This window comes from Anopheles arabiensis, chromosome 3, assembly GCF_016920715.1.
Source record: "Anopheles arabiensis isolate DONGOLA chromosome 3, AaraD3, whole genome shotgun sequence".
Lineage (NCBI taxonomy): Eukaryota > Metazoa > Arthropoda > Insecta > Diptera > Culicidae > Anopheles > Anopheles arabiensis.
In genome coordinates this window covers 75,032,382-75,057,651 of record NC_053518.1, presented here as the reverse complement: position 1 = coordinate 75,057,651, position 25,270 = coordinate 75,032,382, and the positions used below count along the sequence as shown (strand labels likewise).

The following is a 25,270-nucleotide window of genomic DNA, read 5'->3' as shown; positions in this document are numbered from 1 at the left end:
CCGTACAGGATCAAACGATTCGCCAGGCATGTTCTTTGTTGCTCCCGTTCTCAGCTGTTGTTTGTTCGGATTACACCCTGTTATGTGCCTCATTGAGGGGTGGTTAATACCTCCGTAATTACTCTTTTATAACGCTTCCACAATGAACGACGTTTGATTGATACTTATCGGATTAAGCTTACCTTTTTGTGTTTCACCCATTCCAGAAATGGTGGAATATTTCATTCAAAAAAAAAAGATAATAAAAAATCACACTCTACTGGAATAAATTGGTCATCCCGTAAAAAACTCGATTGTTTTATTTATGTTCAACGCGGTTTCACTTTTACAATACTATATCGGCTACCGGCTATCCACTAGGGCTATTCTAATTACGTTCAGTTTCTGCACTAGTGTGTTGTTAGTTCTAACCTCTTACATCTTACATCTTACATTGCTCGACGACTGTTTATCCCTATGTTAACGCTTCACATTCTAGCACCTGTATGCGGGCTTTCTTTTCCGGTTTGCCCATAAACAGACGTTTCGTTTATTATCGCATCGGTGTGTTGGTTGTAACGAAGCAATAAACAGTTTTGCAAATGATTATATCCATTTTTTTTTCAAATTTTAAACGATTTCATAACGTATTTAGATTTCCTCTGCTTAGTCACTGACGATACAGGAACATTTAAGAAGTTCCTCAGACAAGGACATAAATAAACATTTGCACTTCATTCTTTGTGATTCTCCAGGCTTACACCGTTTAAACGAATCTTTGCAAAGGAGTAACTTTGTGGAACTGTTCTTAAGCGCTGTAGATAATCTAACGAAAATACAACAAAATGTCGCTTGATCCCTGTTCTTAAAGCGCTACAAACACAACAGCATAGTCTCGTCCTGTCGAGCGCACCTCCACGAGCGCGTCCGAACGCAGGGCGCACGGGCCTACGATTTCCCCTAAACCCACAACCAGCGAAACCACAAGCCCCGGCAATACTAGATATCCGGCAGTCCCTGGTGTAGGTTGAAGCCACGGAAGAACGCCTTGTTCTTGGCACAGTTGATGTCGTGCAGCTCGTGATCACATACCTGCGGATCCGAACCGGGCGCGTACAGTACGCCAAAGTCGGACCCGTCCTTGTTTGCGCCGTCCTTGTAGTGCGAGCCGGCCGTCCCGTGGCGCTCCCGGCCAATGCTCGTACTGCTCGCGTTTCGCATCAGGTGCTGATGGGCTTCGCAGCGATACTGCACCGCTGCCAGCTGGGTGGCCGGCGCTCGGTTCACATACGGCAGCGAACTGTTGCCCAGGCGGTGCAGCGTGTTGATGCTGCCGGTACTGAAGGTACGCTCGAGAATGTCGCCCCAATACTTTTCCGAACACTCGACGTCCGGGCGGGGCGTCTGGTTGGCCGACCGGCAGATTGTGGCCGGCGGTGGTCCCGGCGGCAATGGCAGTGATGTTAGCTGATGGTCATACTCTAGACTTATGCTACATTTTTCCTCCAACGAACTTCTGCTTCCGGTGCACTGAGGGACGGGATTGTTGTAGAAAAAACAAAATACAATGCATAAGTACTTATTCATGCATCATTTAGTTTGGACACCAAATGTTCCCAAACATTTTAACTACTAAGGTAATTAATAATAACTAAGATAAGTTATTTAACTAGAACGGCGGCTAAACAAATTCTGCATTTTGAACATATTGTAGCGTGGATTGCATAACTTTAGGGTTGTTGAATGAAAGCGCCTGCAATATGTGCAATTCCTTTGCACAACTAGCCCTATACACCGTGAATACAATTTTGATTATAGTATAAGCATCATTGTTATCATTATTATTAAGGCAATCTTGTTGAGTGTTTATCAACACTTTAAAGCATGCAATACGATATATGAAAGCAACTTTATGATTGTTTCAATAAAAGCTTATTTCAAATTTACTTATTGCGATACTTATGTACCGTAGATTGCATAGTTTTAGGCTTATTCAATAAAACACCCTTAATGTTTTCAGTTTTTTGCACAAAATTATTAACATGAAGCAGTTTTCTACGAATTCTGAAAAGAAGATCCTTTCCAATTCTGTACATTAACCTTTGATGATAGTACTGTACGCTCTAACTAATGAATTTGTTGTGTTTTTTTCAATGTTAATGCAATGAATGCCCATATATTCAATAAGAAATGTTTTGCTATCCTTCCAATACAAACTAAAAATGCTTTCACTCCATTTTATTCATTTTCATTTTGCCAAGGCCATAAGTTTGTCTGTTTCAATTACAATCCATACTAAATTACAAATAAAATCACTCATCTGTTACAACACCAACGTTGGAATTATAGAACCGTAAATAAAAATTCCCATTCCAAATATACCATACCTTTGACGTTAAGAGGTCTTTGCAAATCTTTCGAAATCTCGCATTCAACAGCCAGTATATAAAAGGGTTCCAAAAACTAGTACTTAAAGCTATCCAAGTGACGCAGAAATCAATCGCTGGTGGTATCTGCAATGATAAAACAGAAGCGTGGCCGGCGTCCAAAAGAAGATTAATACGTTGTAAACAAGTTCGTCGAGTGCGAATGGAAGCAGGGCACGCATTAGGGGTTCCATCATTCGATTTGCTACATACTATCGTGGAAACAGTTGCGAAGAAATCGCTGAACCGAGACGGAGTGTTATGAGCTTTCGTGGGTATGGAAACCAAGTCGTGCGAACTGTTTTCAGGGCCCCATTCACCCGGTTCAATCGGTTGATGATGTGCGAATGAGTTTGCATAGTTTCCAAATCGTTGGATTTTTAGCGTGCCCAGTGGTGGGAGTGTCATTAACACGGTTTAGCAGTTGAAGCGAAATGCAAATTCGTTTGCGAACATTGGGGACGCGTAAAAAGTTCAAAGGTAAACAACCACCAAGGATGAGGTTTGGGATCGAGCATGACAACATGATTGTGTGTGAGACAGAGCGTGGAGCGATAGGGAAGGTACAATCGAACGATGTTCAGCAGTAGCAGCAGCAGCAGCAACGACGGTGGGTTAGATCCGTGTTATGTTTTCGAGTAACATCCTTCCTGTACGGTAGTTCACGCCTAGGGCATCTTTGCAGCAGTAAAGCAGGTAACGCTGCTTGGAAAAACGATACTCTAAGGCTATCCCGCTGCAGCCGGATGGTTCCAGCTTGGCCCGAAATCGCCGTGAGCGCTAATGAGCGTCCCGCAGGGGTCGTAAACATTCGCCCGGTATCACTCACCTTTGAGCCGGTGCACGTGGCCACTATCTCCAGTATCGTCCAGGGGGTGACTATGACTATAAAACCTAATGATATTGCTGCCATAGTTCGCGACGTCGAACCATGTATCTGTGGGTCGTCCTCCTCCTCCGTTGCAAACTGAGACTGCAAAGAGGGAAACAGGGAAAGAGCAAGATTATTCACTAGCAGTGGTAGAATGCAATGTAGAAGAAAGGATGCAATAGTTGAAATCGTTCCAACATGTGCTGCCTGGGGCTTGGAGAACGAGTGTGTGTTTGCTTCTACATAAAATGTCAATTTAAAAAGCACATTTTAAGGTACAATCAAGTGGAAACACATTCTTACAGTACCGTCTTTAAGCACGTATATCGCGTACGCGTTCGCAATAAAAACACAGCGCGACACATTTCCCAACGCCGAATTGTCCTGACATTGCGTTGCATCTCCAATTCTAATGTTTCGCTGCGTACCACGAAACAAATGTTTATTTATGATGACAGGCTTGATAAATTATTGTATCGCGCAACACACTGTGTAAGCAGTTTGTCGTTACGAGGACGGTAGGATTCTGAGATCTGACATAAATTCTGAATCCCACACGAATCTGGTTCATATTAAATCATTCCAGCTATCCTCACACTTCCTCCTTCTTTTAACAGTGTTATTTCTTGTTTTGAAATGTCACGATATAATTATGTATGATCAGTGCAAAAATAGCTTCCTGTAGTACGCGTGTTACTAAATATATTTAATTGTGAAAATGAATGTGATATTTATTTTTGGTTTAGTAGCTTTTAGAATCCTCTCACCAAAGGGTATGGAGAAATTAGTTCATGTAAAACCACTGGTTTAAATGTACACACTGAATGGCGTATATTATTATTTATTTTTTTTATTTAAGCAAGTATGTAGCGGTCCAATGATACTGTCGTCAACTCTCACGACTTAACTACCGTCTTGGTTCACCCGTAGCAATAACTGATCTGGCATTACATACTACTAAATCCCGATAGCCTGTACAGGCCGGCATAGGTTTTGTTCTGGTGTTCTGTTGTGTAAATTGTTAACTCTACAGCTTAACTTGGCAACGAGCTAGCTGAACGCTTCTGCGTTAATACCGGATTGAAGATCGTCCAAAAGCACCATTTTGATGTGGCATAAGTCTTCATTGTTCCAAACTTGCACCATCCTATCATGTCTTACCGGCTTTACCCAGATTAGACCATGCCGATTTCTCAATGATTAGTTAGTAATCGATCATTAGGTTCATTCTGTGCTCCGTTATAATGATGGTTACATCTATTCGGTATACCTTACGACAGCCTAATGACGTACAGCAAGGGACAATTGAGCCCTTAATTGAATAAATCAATCGACTTTACCAGCTTTATTCAAACCATCTGTAAGTAAGCTATAATGAAGACAAAGTCCGACATGAATTTATATGAAGTGAATATATCACTTAATACACTCGATGGAAGATACTGGAATTAATTGGTCAAACCCTCTAAAGTGAATTTATGATAAAAAGTTTGAAAAAGTCTATTTGAACAATACCTCAAATGATATAGACATTTCTAATAGAATCATTTTAAATTGATGTATATGCATTTATTGGAAGGCTATATTACACCAGATTTTTATGTTTTAGTGAATATCAACTTGTTCTTAAACAAACACCGTCATATTTTTGCTACAAGAGTAAATACAAACAAACAAGAGAATCGCTCGGAAAAAGAACCTACCCCAACTATTAAATAGTTTCCACTAAAAGCTCATAATACACAATTAGCAGATACAAACACATTCAGCAGAAATAGCTGCAACACGATCGTTTGCCTGAACAGTGAACAGGCAAACGAAAAGAACGGACTGTTAAATTTTGCCTCCTGTACGCTTCCGTACCATTGTTCCTTTTCTGGTAATGCCATAATGTTTTCCCATGTTTGCCTGCTGCCTGGGGTGGAATTCGTACTGTCTGCTTCTGTTCAACTGTTCGAGCGGATGTCACATGAAATGCATAAATTATTTCCGATGTACATGTAAATGCATAGTCACACACTCACACACATACTCAGTGCAACGTTGCATTTGCTTCGGAATCGAACTGTGTCCGTGTGCGCGTAGGGAAGCGAGGGTTGTGAAAAATCAGACATAGTAAAACTGGACACGATGCACATGATCAGGACATGTCACACGGCGCGTACAAAAGCCCAACCAGTGAAAGCATCCCGCTGGGGGAAATTCATGGCTTCAAACTGTACAATAACCGGGGTATAGTAGTGTATGTTTGCGTGTTGTTTTTGCTGTTGAAAAAGTAAGAGCAACCGTTGTACTGAAGTGTTCGTACCGAAGGTGATAGTTTTTCTAGCTTTACTGCAAAACCACCAATCGCACCAGTCGTGCTGGAGTGCTTTAATTCGGTAAATCGTTTTACACCCACCGAGGGAAGTCGTCAGGAGGTCGCCCAGCCCAGCCGGTTAGGGCCCACGGCTCCTAATGCAAGCGTCTGAGTGGCTGGTTAGGGTTTAGCGGAGTAATTTGGTAATTAAATAAGATTAACCACGAGCTGGGCATGAGTTGATGCATGGAGCCGGTGGGATTTTCCAAACGACATTGTACTACACACAGTAAACGTGTAGTTGGATTGTTGTTCAAGCAATTTGAGTCTTTTAAGGGGCTAATTATAACGTTTGTAAAACAAACAGAAGGTTAGCTTAGAGGTCTCTAAATCTTTCAGGGAGCGGATGGTATTGTTTCAGTACTATTTTGATTTTAATAATATCTTTAGCTCTCCCATAGCTTATAAGATCTTGACATAGTAAAAATAAAATGCTTGAATTAAGTTCAGAATATTGTTGTTGATTTTTGTATGTTTAAGAAGTCGTAGACGGTCACATTATATGCTCTCATCAGCTCTTTTAAACCCTCATAAGTGACAAGTTAGCCCAATTACTGTACATTGAGCGTTAACGATCCCTTTACAACTTTTTTCATTTAATTGTAAGCTGAAATATATCTTTTAAATCAAATATATAAATTTGACTAGTAATAAGCAAGGAAATGTTTTAAATAAAAAAATGAATAAAAAAATAAAAAGTAATATAAATATCATAAACCCCACTAATTAATTTCATTCAAATAAAAATTTATCCTTTATTAGAATTATACCCTCATACTTAACTGTTCACATTCGGTCAATTTCGCATCGTGAACTTTCAGGCGTGTTGCGTTATTGCGGGAGTAAGAATTTTTGAAAGCGCAATACCTGATCGGCTAGGAAAAATAGATCCCCTTTTGCAACTATGTTATTAAATTCCAAACATTCAATTTCTCGTCGAGATAGGAATGCAATTTTGCTCAATTAAACTCCTAGGAAAGGATGCTTGATTTAATCTCTCTGCACCGTTTGGACCAAAACCCAAACTAAAGGTTATCAGAAAATGTTGGTAGCAAAAGTTTCCTAATAGATTTCAAATTGAGAATGTATTTGTTGTATATGGAATACCCTATGTATGAGCGGTGATGATTGTCATCGCTTCTGACGTGACACAACCTGGATGCCGTCCGGATGCACCCCGACCTGACATCAACTAAAAGAGATCTAGATCAATCAGCATCGTTGGCTCGTGAACTTCCACTCTTTTATTCTCCTCATTATTACATTCTTTTTTCAATAAAGTGAATTCAATACGCAACATTTTTGGTGTCAGAAGTGGGATCCTAACAAAAGGCGATCCAGTAAAAGTGCGATTAGGAATCTGATCCACAGAATTGCAAAACTGCGTATTGCGTGAATGAGAGAGACAAAATGGCTACCATCGACAATGAAACAATGGCAACACTTTCAAGCATGATTGCGCGAGCCTTGCAATCCGCAATTGGCACTGCTGTTGGCCAGGCCAGAGAAGACGTCGCAGCTTCGTCCCAGCAAAAACTACCGCCATTTTCTCACGAGCCATACCAACGAACTGAGGGGATGTCTGTCGCTGATTATTTCGACCGGCTTGAATGGGCGCTCCAACTCAACAACATTCCCAAGGAAAAATACGCCGACTACGCTCGCGTACACATGGGGTCAGAGCTTAACAACACCTTTAAGCTTAACAACACCTTTTAATTTCTTGACCAAGCGAAAAACAAGTTCGTGGAAAGTATCAAGTTCCGGAACATTCGACAACAGAAAGGAGAGACAATTGCCCAGTTTGTATTGCGGCTTAAACAAGGTGCTGCCTCCTGCGAATATGGAACTTTTCTTGACCGCATGTTAATCGAACAAATGCTTCATGGTTTCGATGAACGCGCAATTTGTGATACAATTGTGCAAAGAACCCTACGACTTTCAAAGAAGCTTTCGACATCGCCATCGCTATGGAAGCCACACACAGCACGGCTCGACAAGTAGGCACTGTTTCACCCGTATCAGAAACAACACACCGGCTTGGGTTTGAAAAACCGCGCACAAAACAACAACAACGCCGTATAGCACCTGCTAACCGTAACCGGCAGACGAGCAGTGAATCATCCGATCGACCACCGAACACATTCTACGAGAGCGGCACACAACGTACAAATTCCTGTAATGGGTGTGGAGGACAACACTTGCGAAGCCAATGCCGTTTTCGCACCGCTAAATGCAACAAATGCAATCGTAAGGGCCATATTGCAAAGGTATGTAGATCTGAACGGAAACTTTTACCAACTGCACAGGTTCAGTCGCAGCAGAACTCCGATATCGACGTGGTACAATCGCTACATTGTATCAACAATATGCCGTCCGTGAACAAGAAAATGCTTAACGTGAAGATCAACGGTTTTCCCCTGACGATGGAATTGGACACCGGAGCACCATGCGGCATAATCAGCGAAACCACATTACGTAAAATACAGCCGAAATATTCGCTGCAACCGTCAGACCGCCAATTTTCAAGTTACACAGGACATCGTATCAACTGCATTGGTCGCCTGTTCGTCCAAGTTTCACTTGGAACCACATCTAACAATCTTTTCTTATATGTTGTAGAAGGGAAGTATGACTCGCTTTTCGGACGCGATTGGATAGCACAGTTCACAAATGAGATCAATTTTCGTGAACTGTTTACTTCAACTGTACCAGTAAACGTACTCTCAAGCATCGAACCAACTCGGGAACAAGCAGCTCAACTGTCGAAACTGCTCGAAGACTTTAACAATATCTTTAGCGAACGTTCCAGGTATGCTTGTAGGGCCACCAGCGAAGGTACACTTAAAACCCGATACCACTCCGGTTTTCGCTCGAGCACGAGATGTACCACTCGCTCTTCGAGAACGCTACGCATCAGAGATCGACAAGAAACTTGCTTCCGGATTCTACGAAAAAGTTGAAGTTTCAGAATGGGCTTCACCGACCCATATCGTCATTAAAAAGAACGGAGGTATTCGGATAACCGGGAACTACAAACCGACTGTAAATCCCAAAATGATTATCGACGAACACCCAATACCAAAAATCGAAGACATCTTCAACAAAATGAAAGGAGGTGCCCTGTTTTGCCACCTCGACGTAACGGATGCTTACACGCACCTTCCAATCGACGAAGACTTCCGGCATATTTTGACGCTAAACACATCGACACATGGACTGATCCGTCCCAAGAGAGCGATGTATGGTGCTGCAAACATACCAGCTATTTGGCAGCGACGTATGGAGACGATCCTTCAAGGTTTGACCAATGTTGTCAGTTTTTTCGATGACGTCATTGTATTTGCGAAAGACTTCGAAGAGATGCTAGCAGCGCTGAACGAGACATTGGAACAAATGCGACGAAACGGTCTTCGACTAAATCGTTCCAAATGCATCTTTGCGACATCATCCCTCGAATGCTTGGGTCATCGCATCGATCGTCACGGCCTGCACAAATCAGACAAACACATAAAAGCCATACGCGACGCTCCAACACCAACTACACCAGAGGAACTACAATTATTTCTTGGTAAGGCAACTTATTATTCCTCATTCATACCCAATCTCTCTTGTAGGGCACGTCCTCTTCGAGATGTACTGCTTACCGATCCTTTTGAGTGGACACAAGCAGCAGAGAAGGCCTACCAAGACATAGAACTTGCGCTAATTTCACCACAAGTGCTGATGCAGTACGATCCATCGTTACCACTGATTCTCGCAACAGACGCTAGCAAAACCGGTCTCGGCGCTGTTCTCTCACATCGATTGAGCAATGGATCAGAACGACCGATCGCGTATGCCAGTTGTACAATGTCGCAAACTGAACAACGATACCCTATGATTGATAAGGAGGCTCTTGCGATAGTGTGGGCAGTGAAAAAGTTTTTCCATTACCTCTATGCGCGAAAATTCACTCTAATCACTGATCATAAGCCCCTTACTCAAATACTGCACCCAGAAAAGTCTTTGCCTACTTTGTGCATTAGTCGAATGGCCAACTACGCCGACTATCTGGCACATTTCAACTTCGATATTGTCTATAGGCCCACAAACCAGAATACAAACGCCGATTACTGCTCCAGAATCCCAAATGCCCCAACAGAAAATCAGAGCAATAGACAATTTTCACACGAGGGAGGAAATATGGATGATGAATTCGATCATTTTATTCTCAAACAGATTCAGCAACTCCCAATTAGAGCAGAACACATTGCACGTGAAACGCGCAAAGACATCCAACTAGGCAAAATAATCCAAGATCTTGAACACGGTAGAGACCTCGCGAGAATGGGTTATAAAGCACCCGAGGCAAAATATACCCTAACAGCGAACTGCCTGATGTTCGAGCATCGCGTCGTAATTCCGGCTTCCCTGCGCAAAGCCATAATGAACGATTTACATGCAGCTCACATTGGAATCGTCAAAATGAAAGGGTTGGCACGATCATGTGTCTATTGGCCAGGCATTGATTCCGAAATCGAGCAAACAGCTAAATCTTGCACAGAATGTGCACGACAAGCCACAAGTCCACCAAAATTCAACAAACACCATTGGGAATACCCTAACGCACCTTGGGAACGCATACATATCGACTATGCAGGTCCCGTGGCAGGCGCTATGCTATTAGTAGTTGTGGATGCATACAGCAAATGGTTCGAGGTAAAGGTAACCACATCAACTACAACAAACGCAACGATCAGTTTACTGGATGAACTATTCGCAGCTTATGGAGCAACGGTAGTCTCCGACAACGGTCCACAATTTGCATCAGCCGATTTCACGTCTTACCTCAAAAACACAGGCGTTAAGTACCATAAGCTGACAGCCCCCTACCATCCGGCTACAAACGGCCAAGCAGAACGGTATGTTCAAACCGTAAAAAAGGCGTTGACAGCTATGGGTACAACAAAAGACACTTTGCAAAAGAATCTTAACACGTTTCTGCTACAATACCGAAAGACTCCTCACACCGAAACAGGAAGTCCGCCAGCAAAGTTGTTCTTAGGTCGAAACATTCGCACGCGCATTGATCTTGTGCGATCACAAGATATCAACACACGGATGCATCAGAAGCAACAATCCACCCTAGTAGTCTTTCCGTACATTCTCAGTTGGACAGAAAGTGTACTGTCTTTCTGGAAACCCACGAACGGACAAATGGATTGTAGGAGTCATCGAAGCCTGCTTGGGTGATCTTCATTATCAAATCAGATCCAACGGAAAGATGCTTAAGCGACATGTCGACCAGATTCGAAGCTTCCAAGGCAACGTCAGCTTCGAAGAGACCGATGAAGACGTACCTCGTCGACTGGACTTCTATGCGAACACTGAGATGCAGCAACCACCAATCAATAATGAAGCCAACGAAACAGCAACGTCTTCAGATGGGTCCATTTCATCAGATATTGTGTTTGGAACACCTATGAGCAGCCCGCAACAATTAACCTCATCGTCAAGCGAAGACTCACCACCAGTAGCCCGCAGGTCCCAAAGACAACGTCGCCCTCCTCTACGCTACTCACCATCCTAGAGTGAACCAGGATCTTCATACAAGAGGGAGGAAATGTTGTATATGGAACACCCTATGTATGAGCGGTGATGATTGTCATCGCTCCTGACGTGACACAACCTGGATGCCGTCCGGATGCACCCCGACCTTGCATCAACTAAAAGAGATCTAGATCAATCAGCATCGTTGGCTCGTGAACTTCCACTCTTTTATTCTCCTCATTATTACATTCTTTTTTCAATAAAGTGAATTCAATACGCAACAGTATTTATCAACTTTAAAGGAATCAATAGCTGTCATAGAGAGAGAGTGGGCCACTGAAGCGTTTGGACGTGTTTCTGCGTTGCTCCTGTGTACTGTCTGTTTTTGGTGTGATTTTGGTTTGAAATCGTTCGTTTTTGAGTTTGTGAAGCTGTTCCTATCGCAAGTTTTGCTGTGTTGCTGTGTTGAAGCATTTTGTTCCTGCATCGTACGAGAATTTCTACGAGAACGCGTGCCTGAATTTGTATTTTCTGCGTGATTTGTGTTTCATCGGCGACAGCGGTTCAGTGTTATTGACCCTGCTTAATACACTCAGAGAGTAATTCGCACCAGCTCATCAATAAGTGTCCTCTCCGTTCATTCTCACTGCTCACCTAAGTGATCGATACTCTCTCTCATAATGGACTGTGCAATCTGCTCTACTACTATCAACAAAGATCCGGTTGTTTGTATTGGCAATCTTCCTTTTTCGGAGTGCAATTCTGCCTTTCATCCGGAATGCATTAAACTTGCCGCCACTTGTGTTAAGGAGGTGGCACGCAATCGTGGTCTCTGCTGGATGTGCGAGAAATGCCGTGACTCGAGATCAGATTTATTCTCATCAATTTCGTGCTTGATGAATACACTGAAAGATGAGTTGAAAAATGCAATACGGAGTGAGCTTGATCAAAGGATATCTCAGCTGGATCCAAATAGAGTGATGCCGCAAGAGCGTGAGAAAATCGCTCCGACTGTGAGTACCATCTCTCTCACCGATAAAACATCCCACACATCCACCGATACTCCTATGTCACCAACACCAACTCCCGTCAAACAGAACTCACTACCACACTCTCAATCGCGTATGCTCTCTGATAATGAACACATAAATCCAACACAAGCAATTCTTCACACCGGCACTGCCAATGATCACATCAACACAGACACCATACAATTCATTCCTGCACCTGAGCCAAAAGTTTGGATGTTTGTAACTAGGATTGCACCCACTGTAACTGAGGAGAATATGAAAATGTTCATTCTAGGAAGGTTAAAATGCACTGACTGTTCGGTGAAGTGTGTCATACCAAGAGGTCGCGTTACAAGCTCACTAAAGTATGTGTCCTTTAAGATCGGCATTCCATCGGAGTTTGGCGAGCTCGCTTTCTCTCCTTCAACTTGGCCATGCGGATTTGTTTACCGCCAGTTTGAATTTCACCAACGTACACAGAAACAATTCACACCAACACTCCCGGTATCTTGCTTTCCTGCTTCAAACAATTCAACTGCCAGAAGTTTCTCAACTACTAATTTTATGCATAATGATGTCAACTGCATAAATGTGATCCCACCAACACACACAACACAACATAGTCCATCACCGAGCCATCATCTTAAAAATGCAAACTCACCTGAAACTCACCTGACTCAAAACAATTCCTCCGGTTCGACTTTTTTAAGCCATCATTAAGTCATTCAACTGTACCTGTGGAGCCAGTACTAAACACATTCAATATATTTTATCAAAACGTGAGAGGCTTACGTACTAAAACCTCTGAATGTTTTGCTAATACTGCAATCGCCGACTGGGATGTTATCGTTCTTACGGAAACGTGGCTAGATGACAGCTTTCCATCTGAGCTTTTGTTTGATAACAACCGCTTTAATACATTCCGTACGGATCGTTCTGCAGCAAACAGTAACAAATGTAGAGGTGGTGGTGTCCTCGTTGCGATCAATGCAAATTATGCTTCCTCTCTGTGCTCGACAAACACATCTACAATTGAATGCCTTTGGGTTCGAGTAAAAGTTCTTAATGTTTCGCTAATCATCGGATCATTTTATTTGCCTCCTGATCAATCAGCCAACATGGACACCATAAATGCATTCTGTAATTCATTGCACTTAACGAGAGAGAAATATAAGAATGACTTTTTTATTCTGTTCGGGGACTTCAATCAACCTAATCTTAAGTGGGATATCAACGGCAAATTTCCGACACTGAATCTTATGCTTACCCGACTATCCCCTACCAGTCAAGCTCTACTCGATGAACTAAGCTTTGAAGGTCTTCGCCAACTTAACACTGTTCTAAACCACAATAACAACATGTTAGATCTAGTGTTTGCGAACGACAAAGTTACTGATTACATGAGGCCAATCGAATTATGCATCGAAAGTATTGTTGAACCTGATGGACATCATCCAGCTTTACTTACATACTTCACGCTCCCGCAATACAGTGTGCCGTCATCTCAACCCCCACGTCAAGCAGATTTCAATTTTAGACGAACTAATTTCACTGATCTCGTTTCTGCACTTAACCAAATCAACTGGGACTCTATCGCTGACTATGACGACATCAACGACAGTGTGGCTGAATTTTCTTCTCAAATGAATGAACTGTATGAACAATTCATCCCACGGTTTAATGTTCGTGCTCATCCACCATGGACCAATTCTGCACTACGTTTGGCTAAACGTCGAAGATCACGGGCCCTTAAAAAACTGCATCGACTAAAAAACAGCACTAATCAAATAAATTTTGCTCGCGCCTCAAAAATATATAAGCAGCTGAACCGAACCGCCTACGCCAACTACGTCAGGAAAATTGAAATCAATATCAAAAGACATCCCACATCATTCTGGAAATTTGCTAAAGATAAGGAATCCTGTGGACGACTTCCTTCCTCGATGCAGTTTGAGGGAAACACCATTACCGGAGATGAAGAGTTTTGCAATGCATTTGCCTCATATTTCTCTTCTGTGTACACCAACAATTCCTCGGTTCCGTCTAACTCAACATCGGCTTTATCCTTCATAAATGATGAGGTTAATTTATGCACACCACTAATCAACGATGATGAGGTGGAATCTGCTATTTCGTTGTTGAAGCTTTCCTACGCACCTGGGCCTGACAATATTCCCAGCGCAATTCTCATTAATTGCAAGGCTGCTCTCATTCCCATACTGACCAAACTATTCAACAAATCCTTGCAATCGAAATGCTTCCCGCGTCTTTGGAAATCATCGTGGATGTTTCCTGTTTATAAAAAATCTGACAAAAGTAATGTGTGCAATTATAGAGGAATTTCTATGTTATGTGCGTGCAGTAAACTGTTTGAAAAGATAATGTCTCGTCATATGCTCCAAGCCTTTTCACCATTAATTTCTAATGTTCAACATGGCTTTATGCCGAAACGATCGATTGAGACCAATCTAATATACTTACTTAACTTTTGCCACTCCTATATTGACAAGGGCTTACAGGTTGACGTCATTTATACTGACTTCTGCGCTGCTTTTGACAAGGTCAACCACTTTCTATTGCTATCTAAATTATCAAAGTATGGTGTTCACACAAATGTTGTTGAGTGGTTAAGAAGTTATTTAACTGATCGTTGCATTAACGTTAAGATAGGAACTAGTTTATCTGCCACATTCCATAATTTATCTGGTGTTCCTCAAGGGAGTATATTAGGACCTTTACTATTTATTATATTTATTAACGATGTCGTGTTTGCTATTCCTCATGTTAAATTGTTATTATATGCTGACGATCTAAAAATGTTCCTACCTGTTAAATATTCTGACGACTGTGAAATGTTACAAGACTCGTTAAACTATTTTTCTACATGGTGTTTTAATAATGAAATGTTACTTAATGTTAGCAAATGTAGTTGTATAACATTCTCCAAGAAAAAAAATCCTATTATTTATAACTACAAAATCAATGAAGACAGCGTTCCACGTTTTTCTCAGGTTCGGGACTTAGGAGTTATTTTAGACAGTAAGCTTAGTTTATCTAGCCATTATCAAACTATCGTCACTAAAGCTCTTAAACTGTTAGGATTTGTCTTACGTGTCTCGGCCGACTTTAAAGATCCTTTCAGTTTAAAAACATTATACTGTTCTCTAGTCCGTCCCATCCTGGAATTTGCCAGTGTAGTTTGGTGTCCCCATCAAATCACATACATAGATAAAATTGAAAAAATTCAGAAAAAAATCACACGTGTTATGTTTCATCGTCTTCCCTGGTCAAACCAAATTCCACGTCCTTCGTATAATGTTCGGTGTTTACTATTTGGCTTAGAGACTTTACAGCATAGGAGAACTACGGCTCAGATAATTTTCATGCATAAATTATTAATTGGAGATTTTGATGCACCTGACATTTTAAATTTTATTTGCTTTTCTACTCCCTCTAGAGGTCTTAGAAGTAGAGAGCTACTAAGAAGCCCTTTTAGATCGACTGGTTTTGGTGCCAATGATCCACTGCTCAAAATGATTGATGTGTATAATAGGTTAGGGTTATCAGCAGATTTCAATCAATCCGTTAGTCAGCTGCGTCAGCATATTCAAGTTAGTTCTAGGGCCATAATTTAAACTTGTACACTGTAAGCATTAAGTTATTTAGGCATACTGCCCGATAACTTTGATTTAAATAAATAAATAAATAAATATCAAGTTTGCTAGCAGAAGCTAAAAACCATCAGCAGCAATGTGCTACACAGTACCTTAAAACCCATTAAAACTAAAGCGCTACAAGTTCTGTTCCACGTCAAACAAACACACAAAAGTGGATGAGGTTTTTGGGATTTATTAGTGAAAAATTGTTACCAGCAATCACCGTGCGTATAGGAAAAAAATAGCCTCCCATCTGAATCAAGATTAGAAACGGTGCGGGAACGATGACGACATGAGTGCGCTTCTCCCTATTCGAAAACTATTGCTGCAACGCTACAGCCGTAGCAGTAATCAAAAGTCGATTATTGCGTGTGAGTGTGGCCGGACTGTGTGCTGAAGAGTCTCATCGTTTTCGAGCACGGTGCTAGTGCTTCCGGTGCTACACATTTCAAGCTTTTCCGCTTCGCACCGTCTCGGATATTTGAACTAGCTCCTTTGCGGGAATGCACACCCGTGCACAAGAAGTAAACATCCACCATCATCGGGTGTGATGGTGCGTTGTCGTCGTACGCGTACACGTACCGTTCGGTGCAGCAAGTCAGCTGTGACCGTGTGACATTCTAAAGAAATGTGTAGAGCTACAAAAAATAAAAATAAATTGCCACTGAAACCGGTGACCGAAGTCCTGCCAGTTCCCACTGGTAGAGGATGCTTCAGTCACAGACGGTTCCGGCACACCGGGGTCGTTCAACCAGCAAAAAGGCTATCGGATGAATTTGTCGAAAGCGAAAGAACATGGTCCCGTGCAGCATAAGACACTCGGCACTAGGGAAGCAATATTCAAAAGCCATTAAGTTTTTTTTTCTCCCTCACACTCCCTCGTTTGTCCCACGATCGTACGTATTCATTCGTGTTTGGAACATTTTTTGCAACAATTTTAGATTGGAGATGGTTTGTGCCGGGCTAGGATAGCCTATCTGTTCCTCCGTTGGAGTTGACCATTTTTTACGGTCAAGTCTTTTTAGTGGTAAGATGCCCCGACTCTGTGTGAGTTTGTGTTTTTTTATTGGAAACTCCACACACGGAAGCGAGCACGAAGCACACGATGAGCCTCACAACAGTCCCAAAAATCAAAAAGGTGAAGAGTGAAGGTCGTCCGAAAGTAAAGCGCTACACACGCTTTTGACTCCCAGCCGCAAGGGGAGAGGGAAAGCAAAATTGTGTGAAGGATCCGATAGAACGATGGGTAGCTGTCGTACGCACCCAGATATCCCCGGAACGGTCGTTCCGAGCTTTCGAGCTTGGGAAAGTAATGTCGCCAACGGTACGTACAATGCTTGTGCATTATGATTGTCGTACATGAATAAATTTGTGGCCTTTGAATATTTAAGCGTTTCTTGCCCGTTTCGTTTGGAGAACGGGGCGAACAACCATTTGCCTGGTGGCTGGCTCTCCGGAAAGATGAAGCTCTATGTTTTTGCTGGGGGGTAAGAGCAAGAAAAATAAGAAATTAAAGCCTGAGCAGTAAGCTGCTCCACCGAAACTGAAGCTGTGTGTGGTGGGCGTATTGTGAGTTAATAAATTTATCGTCTCTGATGCAAACGTTACGCCCTTCAAACTGTGGTGGATAGGTATCGTAAAATATATTGAAACCCATTAGTGGTAGGTGGCCCGTAAGAGTGAGCATCGATTTATTTTTTGTCCTTGCTGTCCTTTGCTTGTTTAACTACTGCATATACATTGAGCGTTTTGCTTGAAGAGGAGGAACAGTATTTAGAATAATGTAATTGCTTGTCAATTAATAACACAAAGAGATTCATAGAATGGTAAGCTTCGGTGGTCTTTGGCTAGAATATTGCGGTCCATTTGTCACCAAGCATGTGTGACTAATATGTTCAATGAATTGAACGTACGACATAGCAGTATGCACGCAAGAGTAATCAATAGCAATATCAATCATTTTTCCAATAAATGGTTTTCATAAATTGTAGTAGCAATTGAACATAGTTTGTGAGTCAATAAAAATTGATATCAATTTAAAATTTATTTATTTATAAAGCATTGCATATGCAATTAATAATTTCTGAGTGACTCTGTATTTAATCGAATGAAAAAGGTGTTTAATTAAAAGTTGCTATATTGGTCAATTCAATTGACAATTTGATGGGCGTTGGAGTTTTGCGAAATACTCGTTACGACCGAGTCTCTTTTCCTTATAGTTTGTACGAAAAGTAAAATATTTGATTCCAAAACCGCAGATGTACTGGTATGAAGGACACATATGTGTGGTGGTGGGAATTATCGTTGTAGGTTCGGTACGGGTTCGCGTCGTAGGCCTGGAGGCAGCGCTGTGTCAGCACTTCGCGATTGGCGCGGTAAGCTAATCGAACTTGACCTTGCGTAACAATTGAAATCAGTCTGCGTCAGGTGAAAAGCGAACTTCCAGCTATGCTAAACCGTGGGAACGACGTTATGCCACTTTAGCATACGTTAACCTTTCGGATTGGGGTTTTGCTGACCGGCCAGCTGATACACGGTGCGTTTGTTGGAGACAGTAAAGCCTTACCTTGGGTAGGGGGACAATGCTGCTCATAAGTGAGTTGAAGGGACAAGATGTACGATCCTATGTCCGATCAGAACTGACCTTCTGTCCGTTCTGATAGCTTTATTTATACTCCCATTTTAAGAAAGCTAGCGCACATTTGTTCACCAGATGTTTACGTTCGTAACTTTCTCTTTCGCAACTTGATGCGCTTTGACAAACGCATGTTTGTCAAGAGGGTCGCCTTCCTGGTGGGCTTTTACAATTTACAATGTTTTGCTTAAGGTCTAATGCGTTTCTTATGCTAATTGTTCTTCCTTATTTATGACCTACTTTGGAGGTCTTCCTTGTTTATGTCCAGCTTGGGTGGTGCGACCACCATGGTAAAACACGGAACCGCGTGTGCAGTAAAACACGGAACGCATGTGCAGTGTTTTACCCGGCTGTTAGCATTCATACTTTAAACGGGTATGCGATAGCATGGATGCTACATATGCATCTAAAAAATGCAAAATATCTTCATAATACCAATCCTGACATACGTAATAGAACTACTATCATTACAATAATCGAAGATATATTGCTACTATGTTTAAACTATGAGCTTTAAGCCAAGGACATGAAGAATTCAAATTATTGTACTGTAATAGCTAGTTTTTAATATTTTGATAACAACTTACGTGAAATGTTGTGTATTAGATTTACATCTCACACAGAACCTACACAAAAACACTCAAGTAATAAAATGTAAACCTTGAGCTATAGAAATTTAACTGTAATGTAAACCAGACATTGCAAAACCATAAAGCGTACGAGGGTTAACTGAATCTTGGAAATCAAATTATCGGCACAAAACGAGTGAAACATAAATCAAACAAAATCCCATTTCCCCATATCCTGTGGTAATTATTTTATGATGATCCCGCTCCTGCTCTCAAGACATTCAAGGTCGAGGATGTAATCAACATCAACGCATGTGTAATGGTCTCGATTTCCATTAATGGGGGATTTTAATTACAGAAACCAACGAAAGCCGGTTGGGCGCTTATTACGGCCGTGACGATTCATTTAACGTGAGATGGATCAGTATATATTGACACTGTTTGGAGAGTAAAGTTTTCTTTTATATGTTTTGCATTGCTTAATATCGCAAAATATTAAAATATCCCCTTTAACTGGGCTATATTGAACGGAAAATAACGGAAAATGTATGCATAATGACCATAATGAACACGAACAGAAGACCATCGATTTGGTTACCAATTGATACAATGAGCCTTTAGTTGTGTTTAGTTTAGATGAGCACAGAGTTGCAATTGAACGTCGTAGTCCACCATTAGCATCAATAATCACATACTTTGTGAAAATGGCAGACGCCAACGCACCGTTTGGTCAGCAATTAAATGAGCGCGATTTCATTTCCCCTGCTGGGTCTGCTTACCCACCAAAGCGGATTTAGTTTACGTGTGACAATAAGTTCTTTAGCTGTACTGTACCAAGCCTAGTGTATTCAACCCATATGCAAGCTCTTTTCCCACTGTCATAGGCACTCTGGTATTAAATTGCTTTAAGCTGTTAATGTTTCCGGCACAATTTTAATACGCTCAACAGTAAGCTGGCACAGTAAAATAATAACTATTAAACCATAAACACTGAACAAATAGCATCACAGATAGTACTGGAGGTCGCAAAAACAGTTGCTTGTTTTAGCAGACGCTGAGCGTGGTGTAAAAGCTTCAGATAGTGCTGCATAAAAATGGTACAATCCATGTTACAAACGGCACAGAACACGGCATGCACGGTTATTAATTGAAAGCTGCCTGTTAATGCTACCATCATACGTGAAGCGAAAGTGGTCCTCCACTCGCTGCCCCATGGCTTCCCATACGCTCTGCCTTGATGACTAATGTTTCTCGCCAGATCTGATTATCACTTGATTTGCATTACCACCGCATAATGAGATACGATTTACATAATAATCAGAGCCATCGGTGCCGCTAATTACCGGTCTGCTTTATGATGGAAACATAACAAGCGACCATAAAGCAGCGTGCGAACGGTGGTTGGTAGAAGGGACCAAAGTCAACAGGCGATCGTAAAAGCACACTTACTTTGTGTAGTGGAATGTGATATTTTAATGACATGAGTAACAGTGCGCGCGAGAGTTTGTGTATGGCTGTAGCAATTGCCCGAATGCTTTCGTTCCGTACAACAGAGAATGTTATTCCTAATTCCGTTTTTACGCGATGATCTGTACCCTTGCGAGCTTTCGGTTGAACTCTAAAATAAGATCCAATTAATTTTACGGTTGTGTGAGTAAAGCTAGCAAATAAAATGAGTAGAAATTTTCATTTTATTTGGAAACCTCTCATGCTAAGTGCATACATTGGTTAAAAAATAATCATTTGTAGATATTTCTTAGTAATCTATTTTAAGGATTTTGTTTAAAACCATGTTGGATTTGGGTTTATACATTAATATTTCGAATATGAATTCAAATATGAAAGCACATACGAATTAGAAGGAACTAAACCATAGGATGTAAATAAAACTACTTGACAAATTTGGACTGCATGAGATGAACTGCTCGAACTACAGGAATGAACTTGGTAATGAAGGTTAATGAAGATTAAGGTGCACTCTTCTCATTCTCATCAAATTTATACTAAGCTAATATCACAATCCAGCACTTTAGTGAATATATTTCACATACCATTATCAGTGCGAGACTTTGAACTAAATAAATGTAAAACTCTGATGATATGGATATCCATACGATATATATTGCTAAGTTAAGTAATGTTATCCTTCATATAAAACATTACTAATATAGCCGAACGGTGATTTCAATGTCGTCCAACGTATCAAACTCGCTAGGCTTTCATCTCGTAAAAGTCCTTTTAGGCCGTCTACAAGGACAGAAGGGGCTCATGTTGTATGTTCAAGTTGAGGTAGCAGACGAAGGCGCAAGATCGAAGACGCAGGTCAAGGCCACAAAGTGGTTGGAGTGTTCGTTAAGTAAGTATTTAAGTGTGTACGGAAGTAAGTAAGTAAGAATTATTACTGATTTAAATAGCAAATACAACGTTGAGAGTTTGAGTTAGAGACACATTTAAAATGGATGAGTTTTACATAAATTGCATATAGTTAGCGGCTCAATATCCTTGTTAATATCCAACCAAACCAGCTCAAAAATTATCCCGGAGGAAGACAAACAGTCAATTAATTAAAAGTTTAAATACTTTAAGTTTAAATGCGGCCGGTTGTTTTTACTGAATAACAATAAGTTTAATGTAGTATAATATAATATATGCTTGTAATTTCCACTTTGTATAAATCATTACAATTGATGTGTCGCTGTGTGTCGCCTCTACTTTGATCGGTCTGACGGAGACGGAGACATAAAAGCGTCTATGAATAGTGATCTATACTCATATTGATGGAAAAGAGCTTTATTTTCCATTATTCAATAGCGGGATGATTTCAATCGCACCGGCAGATCCAGCACTAATCGTTACAACGCACATATGCGAAACGTCTTTGCATCAATGCTAAGCGTAAGCCCCGAAAGAGAGAGAAAAAAAAACGAAAAACTCTAGCAGCACGATGCTCATCCCGGGCAGCCGCTGTGTATCATAAAAGTTAATGCCGCACGAGAGTGGAGCAGAGACTTACCTTCTCGGAGAAGGAGACCGACATCGGTGTGATGGCGGTGATGCCCGTCAGCGTATTCCCGTCGCAGGAGTGATGCTCCAGACCGGAACCATTAGCCGTCAGCGTGGTGGCGGCCGGGTCCGCTTCCCGCCGGCCCTCGGCAGTGTCCTGCAGGCGGACGGTTCCGGCGCCGGCGGCCCCACCATTGCCGCACCCGTTCGACACGTTCAGCGACAGCGATGCAGCACTCGGTGTCGCCAGACGGTATCGATTCGCGTGGAAACTTGAGCCGTAGCAGTACATCAGGACCATGGTGGTGGGAAAGTAGAGCGCACAGCTGGACAGGATCCGGTAGGATGATTTACTGTAGAACGGCTCGCATGCCAACAGGCCCGTTTTGTTGAAGTAATAACCTAATAATGATAAATTTATATGCGCACATTCGTTAATCACACGGGCCCTGGTGCTGGTTGGCTTGGGTCGGTGGATCGGGCAACGTGCCGTCCCACACATGTACCCGGGAGTGTGTGTTGGTGTGTACACGTGTATGCTTGTGTGAACGGGACGGGACGGTATGTTCATTGGAATGCAGTAATCCTAGGAGCGACATTGTAAACTTAACTTAAGCCAGACCCCAACGTAGTGTATTAGGAAAGTGGACGGTTTTGCCGGACGGTTGAAGTGGTATTAATTATAATAATTTATTTATGTGTGCACTCGCACATAACCGTCATCAAGCCGGGACCGTATCCGCATGCTGCGTACTATTGCCGTGCAATTTATGAAGGATTTTCTTGGAAGTGTCGTATCCTTGACGGAACACCATGATTCCGCTCTAGGCTTTCCGAAGTGGTGAAGGAGGGCAATGGAACTGGGATCATTGTTTTACCGAGCGCTGGAAAGTTTAGTGCGGCCCATTCGAAGGAATATCCGAGCTCTTGGAAGGCTTTATTACGGATTACTTGCAAAACGGATGAAATTAATTACACGAGCTTGTGAGTTCGTTTTCCACAAATTTCACGCGAAAGAAATTTACTCGTAATCAAACAAATAAACGTGTGTAAATCAAAGCTTATATTTAAGCGAACTCCAGCTGTATCCAATGGAGCGACCAGCGATAGCTATAGCCATTTAAACAGCATCGAACTCTAACAATAGATTAAAATTCTTACTCACCTTTGGGAAGCACCAACATTCCATAGCAGGTTAAACATAATATCCACGTAACGCTTAAAACCGCAACACAGCCCTGCAAAAAAACAAAACGATACAGAAAAGGATGAGATGAAGAGATAGAGAACAGGTAACCAAGCTGCACACAGGTTGATCGAAAAAGAGGGGAAACACCATATACGAACCAACATTGGTCTCCCGTTGTTGGGGTAGAATGTGATTTTGAAGCAACATTGCAAAGTGAAGTATTTAGATTAAAGGGAGCAAAAACAACAACATTCCCTGCGCGTTTAGTGAGTAAGCTTCTTTTTTTTGCACGCTTCCAGCGTTTAATCTCGTTAGGTAGAGAATGTGTTTAATATTTGATCGTTAACATACGGTGGACCGTTGGTGGGCTCTTCTACATACAAGACCCAGTTTTGCCCTTTCTTTTTCCGTTTTTGGGGGATATTGTTTGGAATTTGACAGAGGTTTTTGTGTTGTTGTTGTAAATCCTACTGGTGTGAGTACAGGTAGTGGAGGCAGTAATGCAATTATATCCTTGTTTTAAGGGTGAACCTTAATCCCTTGCATGTGTAAACAAAGTGACAAAGTGAAACGAACGGCTTTGATACAAGTATGCTAGGAGTGTGGTCACTTTTGGGTGTGTTTTAAATTTTACGCTACCTGAACAAGTTTTGGGGACATATGAGCATTATTCTGCGATATTGTATTGAGATTATGATTTTGAGGTATCACCAGATGTTTTCTAAGTCTCCTGAACAGCCTTTAAATAATATAAATGTTGCCCCTGCTGAACATCGCCACTTTAATTTGACGGCTTGAAATTCAAAACCATTTTCCATTGCTCCATAAATAAATATATAAGTTTATACTGTTGACAAACGTGACATCACTAATATGTTTTTTTTTTTGGCTTTTCTCACTTTTGATTTTTAACTTTTTTTTTGTATTTGATATCTAAGATAATAAAAAATACGAAAATGTGTGTTTATATTAAGACCGAAGATTGTCTCCATTAGATTAGTCATTTCATTAGTTTGAAGAGTTTAAAAGATAAATCTCGTTATGTAGCCACGGATTCCTAAGCTTTTTTGTCAGAAATCCGCATCATTCACCATTCAAACAAGCTCCTCAATTCAGCTGCAATTCAGTTTTCTGCAACTTTTTCACGATTTTTTGACAACAGTACTACACCATATCACCAGGAACCATATCTCCATTTTGGCGGATTGAAGCGTATTACGCGATGGTTCGCAGATATAAAAATAACGTTTATGCTCTCTGATTACCTTCCTTAATTCTAATGCTTCTGTGTGTCTTTTTGTTGATGCAGGAGCCCAATTACTGGTACCTACTTCATGGACGGCACTGCAGTTAAGCGACAGGATCATGCCAAAGACCTTAGCGTTCTTCTTGATTCAAGTTTGAACTTTAAACAGCATATCGATGACGTCGTAGCCAGAGGAAACCAACTACTGGGCGTGGTTATCCGGACAACTAATGAATTCCGCAACCCCATGTGCATCAAAGCTATCTACAATAGTATCGTTCGTTCGGTTCTGGAACATTCGTGCGTAGTCTGGAGCCCAACTACTGCTTCTTCAATTGCTCGACTTGAGGCGATTCAACGTAAGCTCAAGCGATATGCCCTCTGCCTACTTCCCTGGCAGGATCGCAATAATCTTCCTCCGTATGCAGCGCAGTGCCGTCTTCTAGACCTTGGATTGCTTTTGGTTAGGAGACGCAATATACAATGCTCTTTCATCGCTGGTTTGCTAAATCGCCTTTGTTGCATCGAGTCGATATCAATGCACCATCCCGAACACTTAGGTCTAGAGAGACCCTACGGGTCGTTCAACCTCGTTCCAGCGCTGGTCGGTCCGACCCTATGTTCCGCATGTCGGCTGTTTTCAACACTGTTTCAGATTGATTCGACTTCAACATCTCAACTCAGTGCTTCAAGGAACGTCTCCGGCTTCTGCCGTGGCCGCAGTGAATTGCGATACAAATCTTCATTTTGCTATATATTTTTTTGTGTACGATTACTTATCTTAATTAGGCCATA

General features: G+C 41.6%; 1 protein-coding gene across 1 annotated transcript in view; it reads right to left on the bottom strand.

Annotated features, from left to right (window-relative positions):
* Nucleotides 1-265: 265 nt before the first annotated feature.
* Nucleotides 266-25,270, bottom strand: part of LOC120902588 (5-hydroxytryptamine receptor 1) — an 80,787-nt gene continuing 55,782 nt past the window's right edge. The window contains exons 4-8 of the mRNA XM_040311442.1: nt 23,206-23,278; nt 22,051-22,442; nt 3,235-3,378; nt 2,367-2,492; nt 266-1,509 (exon numbers count right to left, since the gene is read on the bottom strand). Of these exons, the coding sequence (XP_040167376.1) occupies nt 979-1,509; nt 2,367-2,492; nt 3,235-3,378; nt 22,051-22,442; nt 23,206-23,278 (1,266 nt within the window). The 3' untranslated portion in view covers nt 266-978. The remainder of the gene's footprint in view (nt 1,510-2,366; nt 2,493-3,234; nt 3,379-22,050; nt 22,443-23,205; nt 23,279-25,270) is intronic.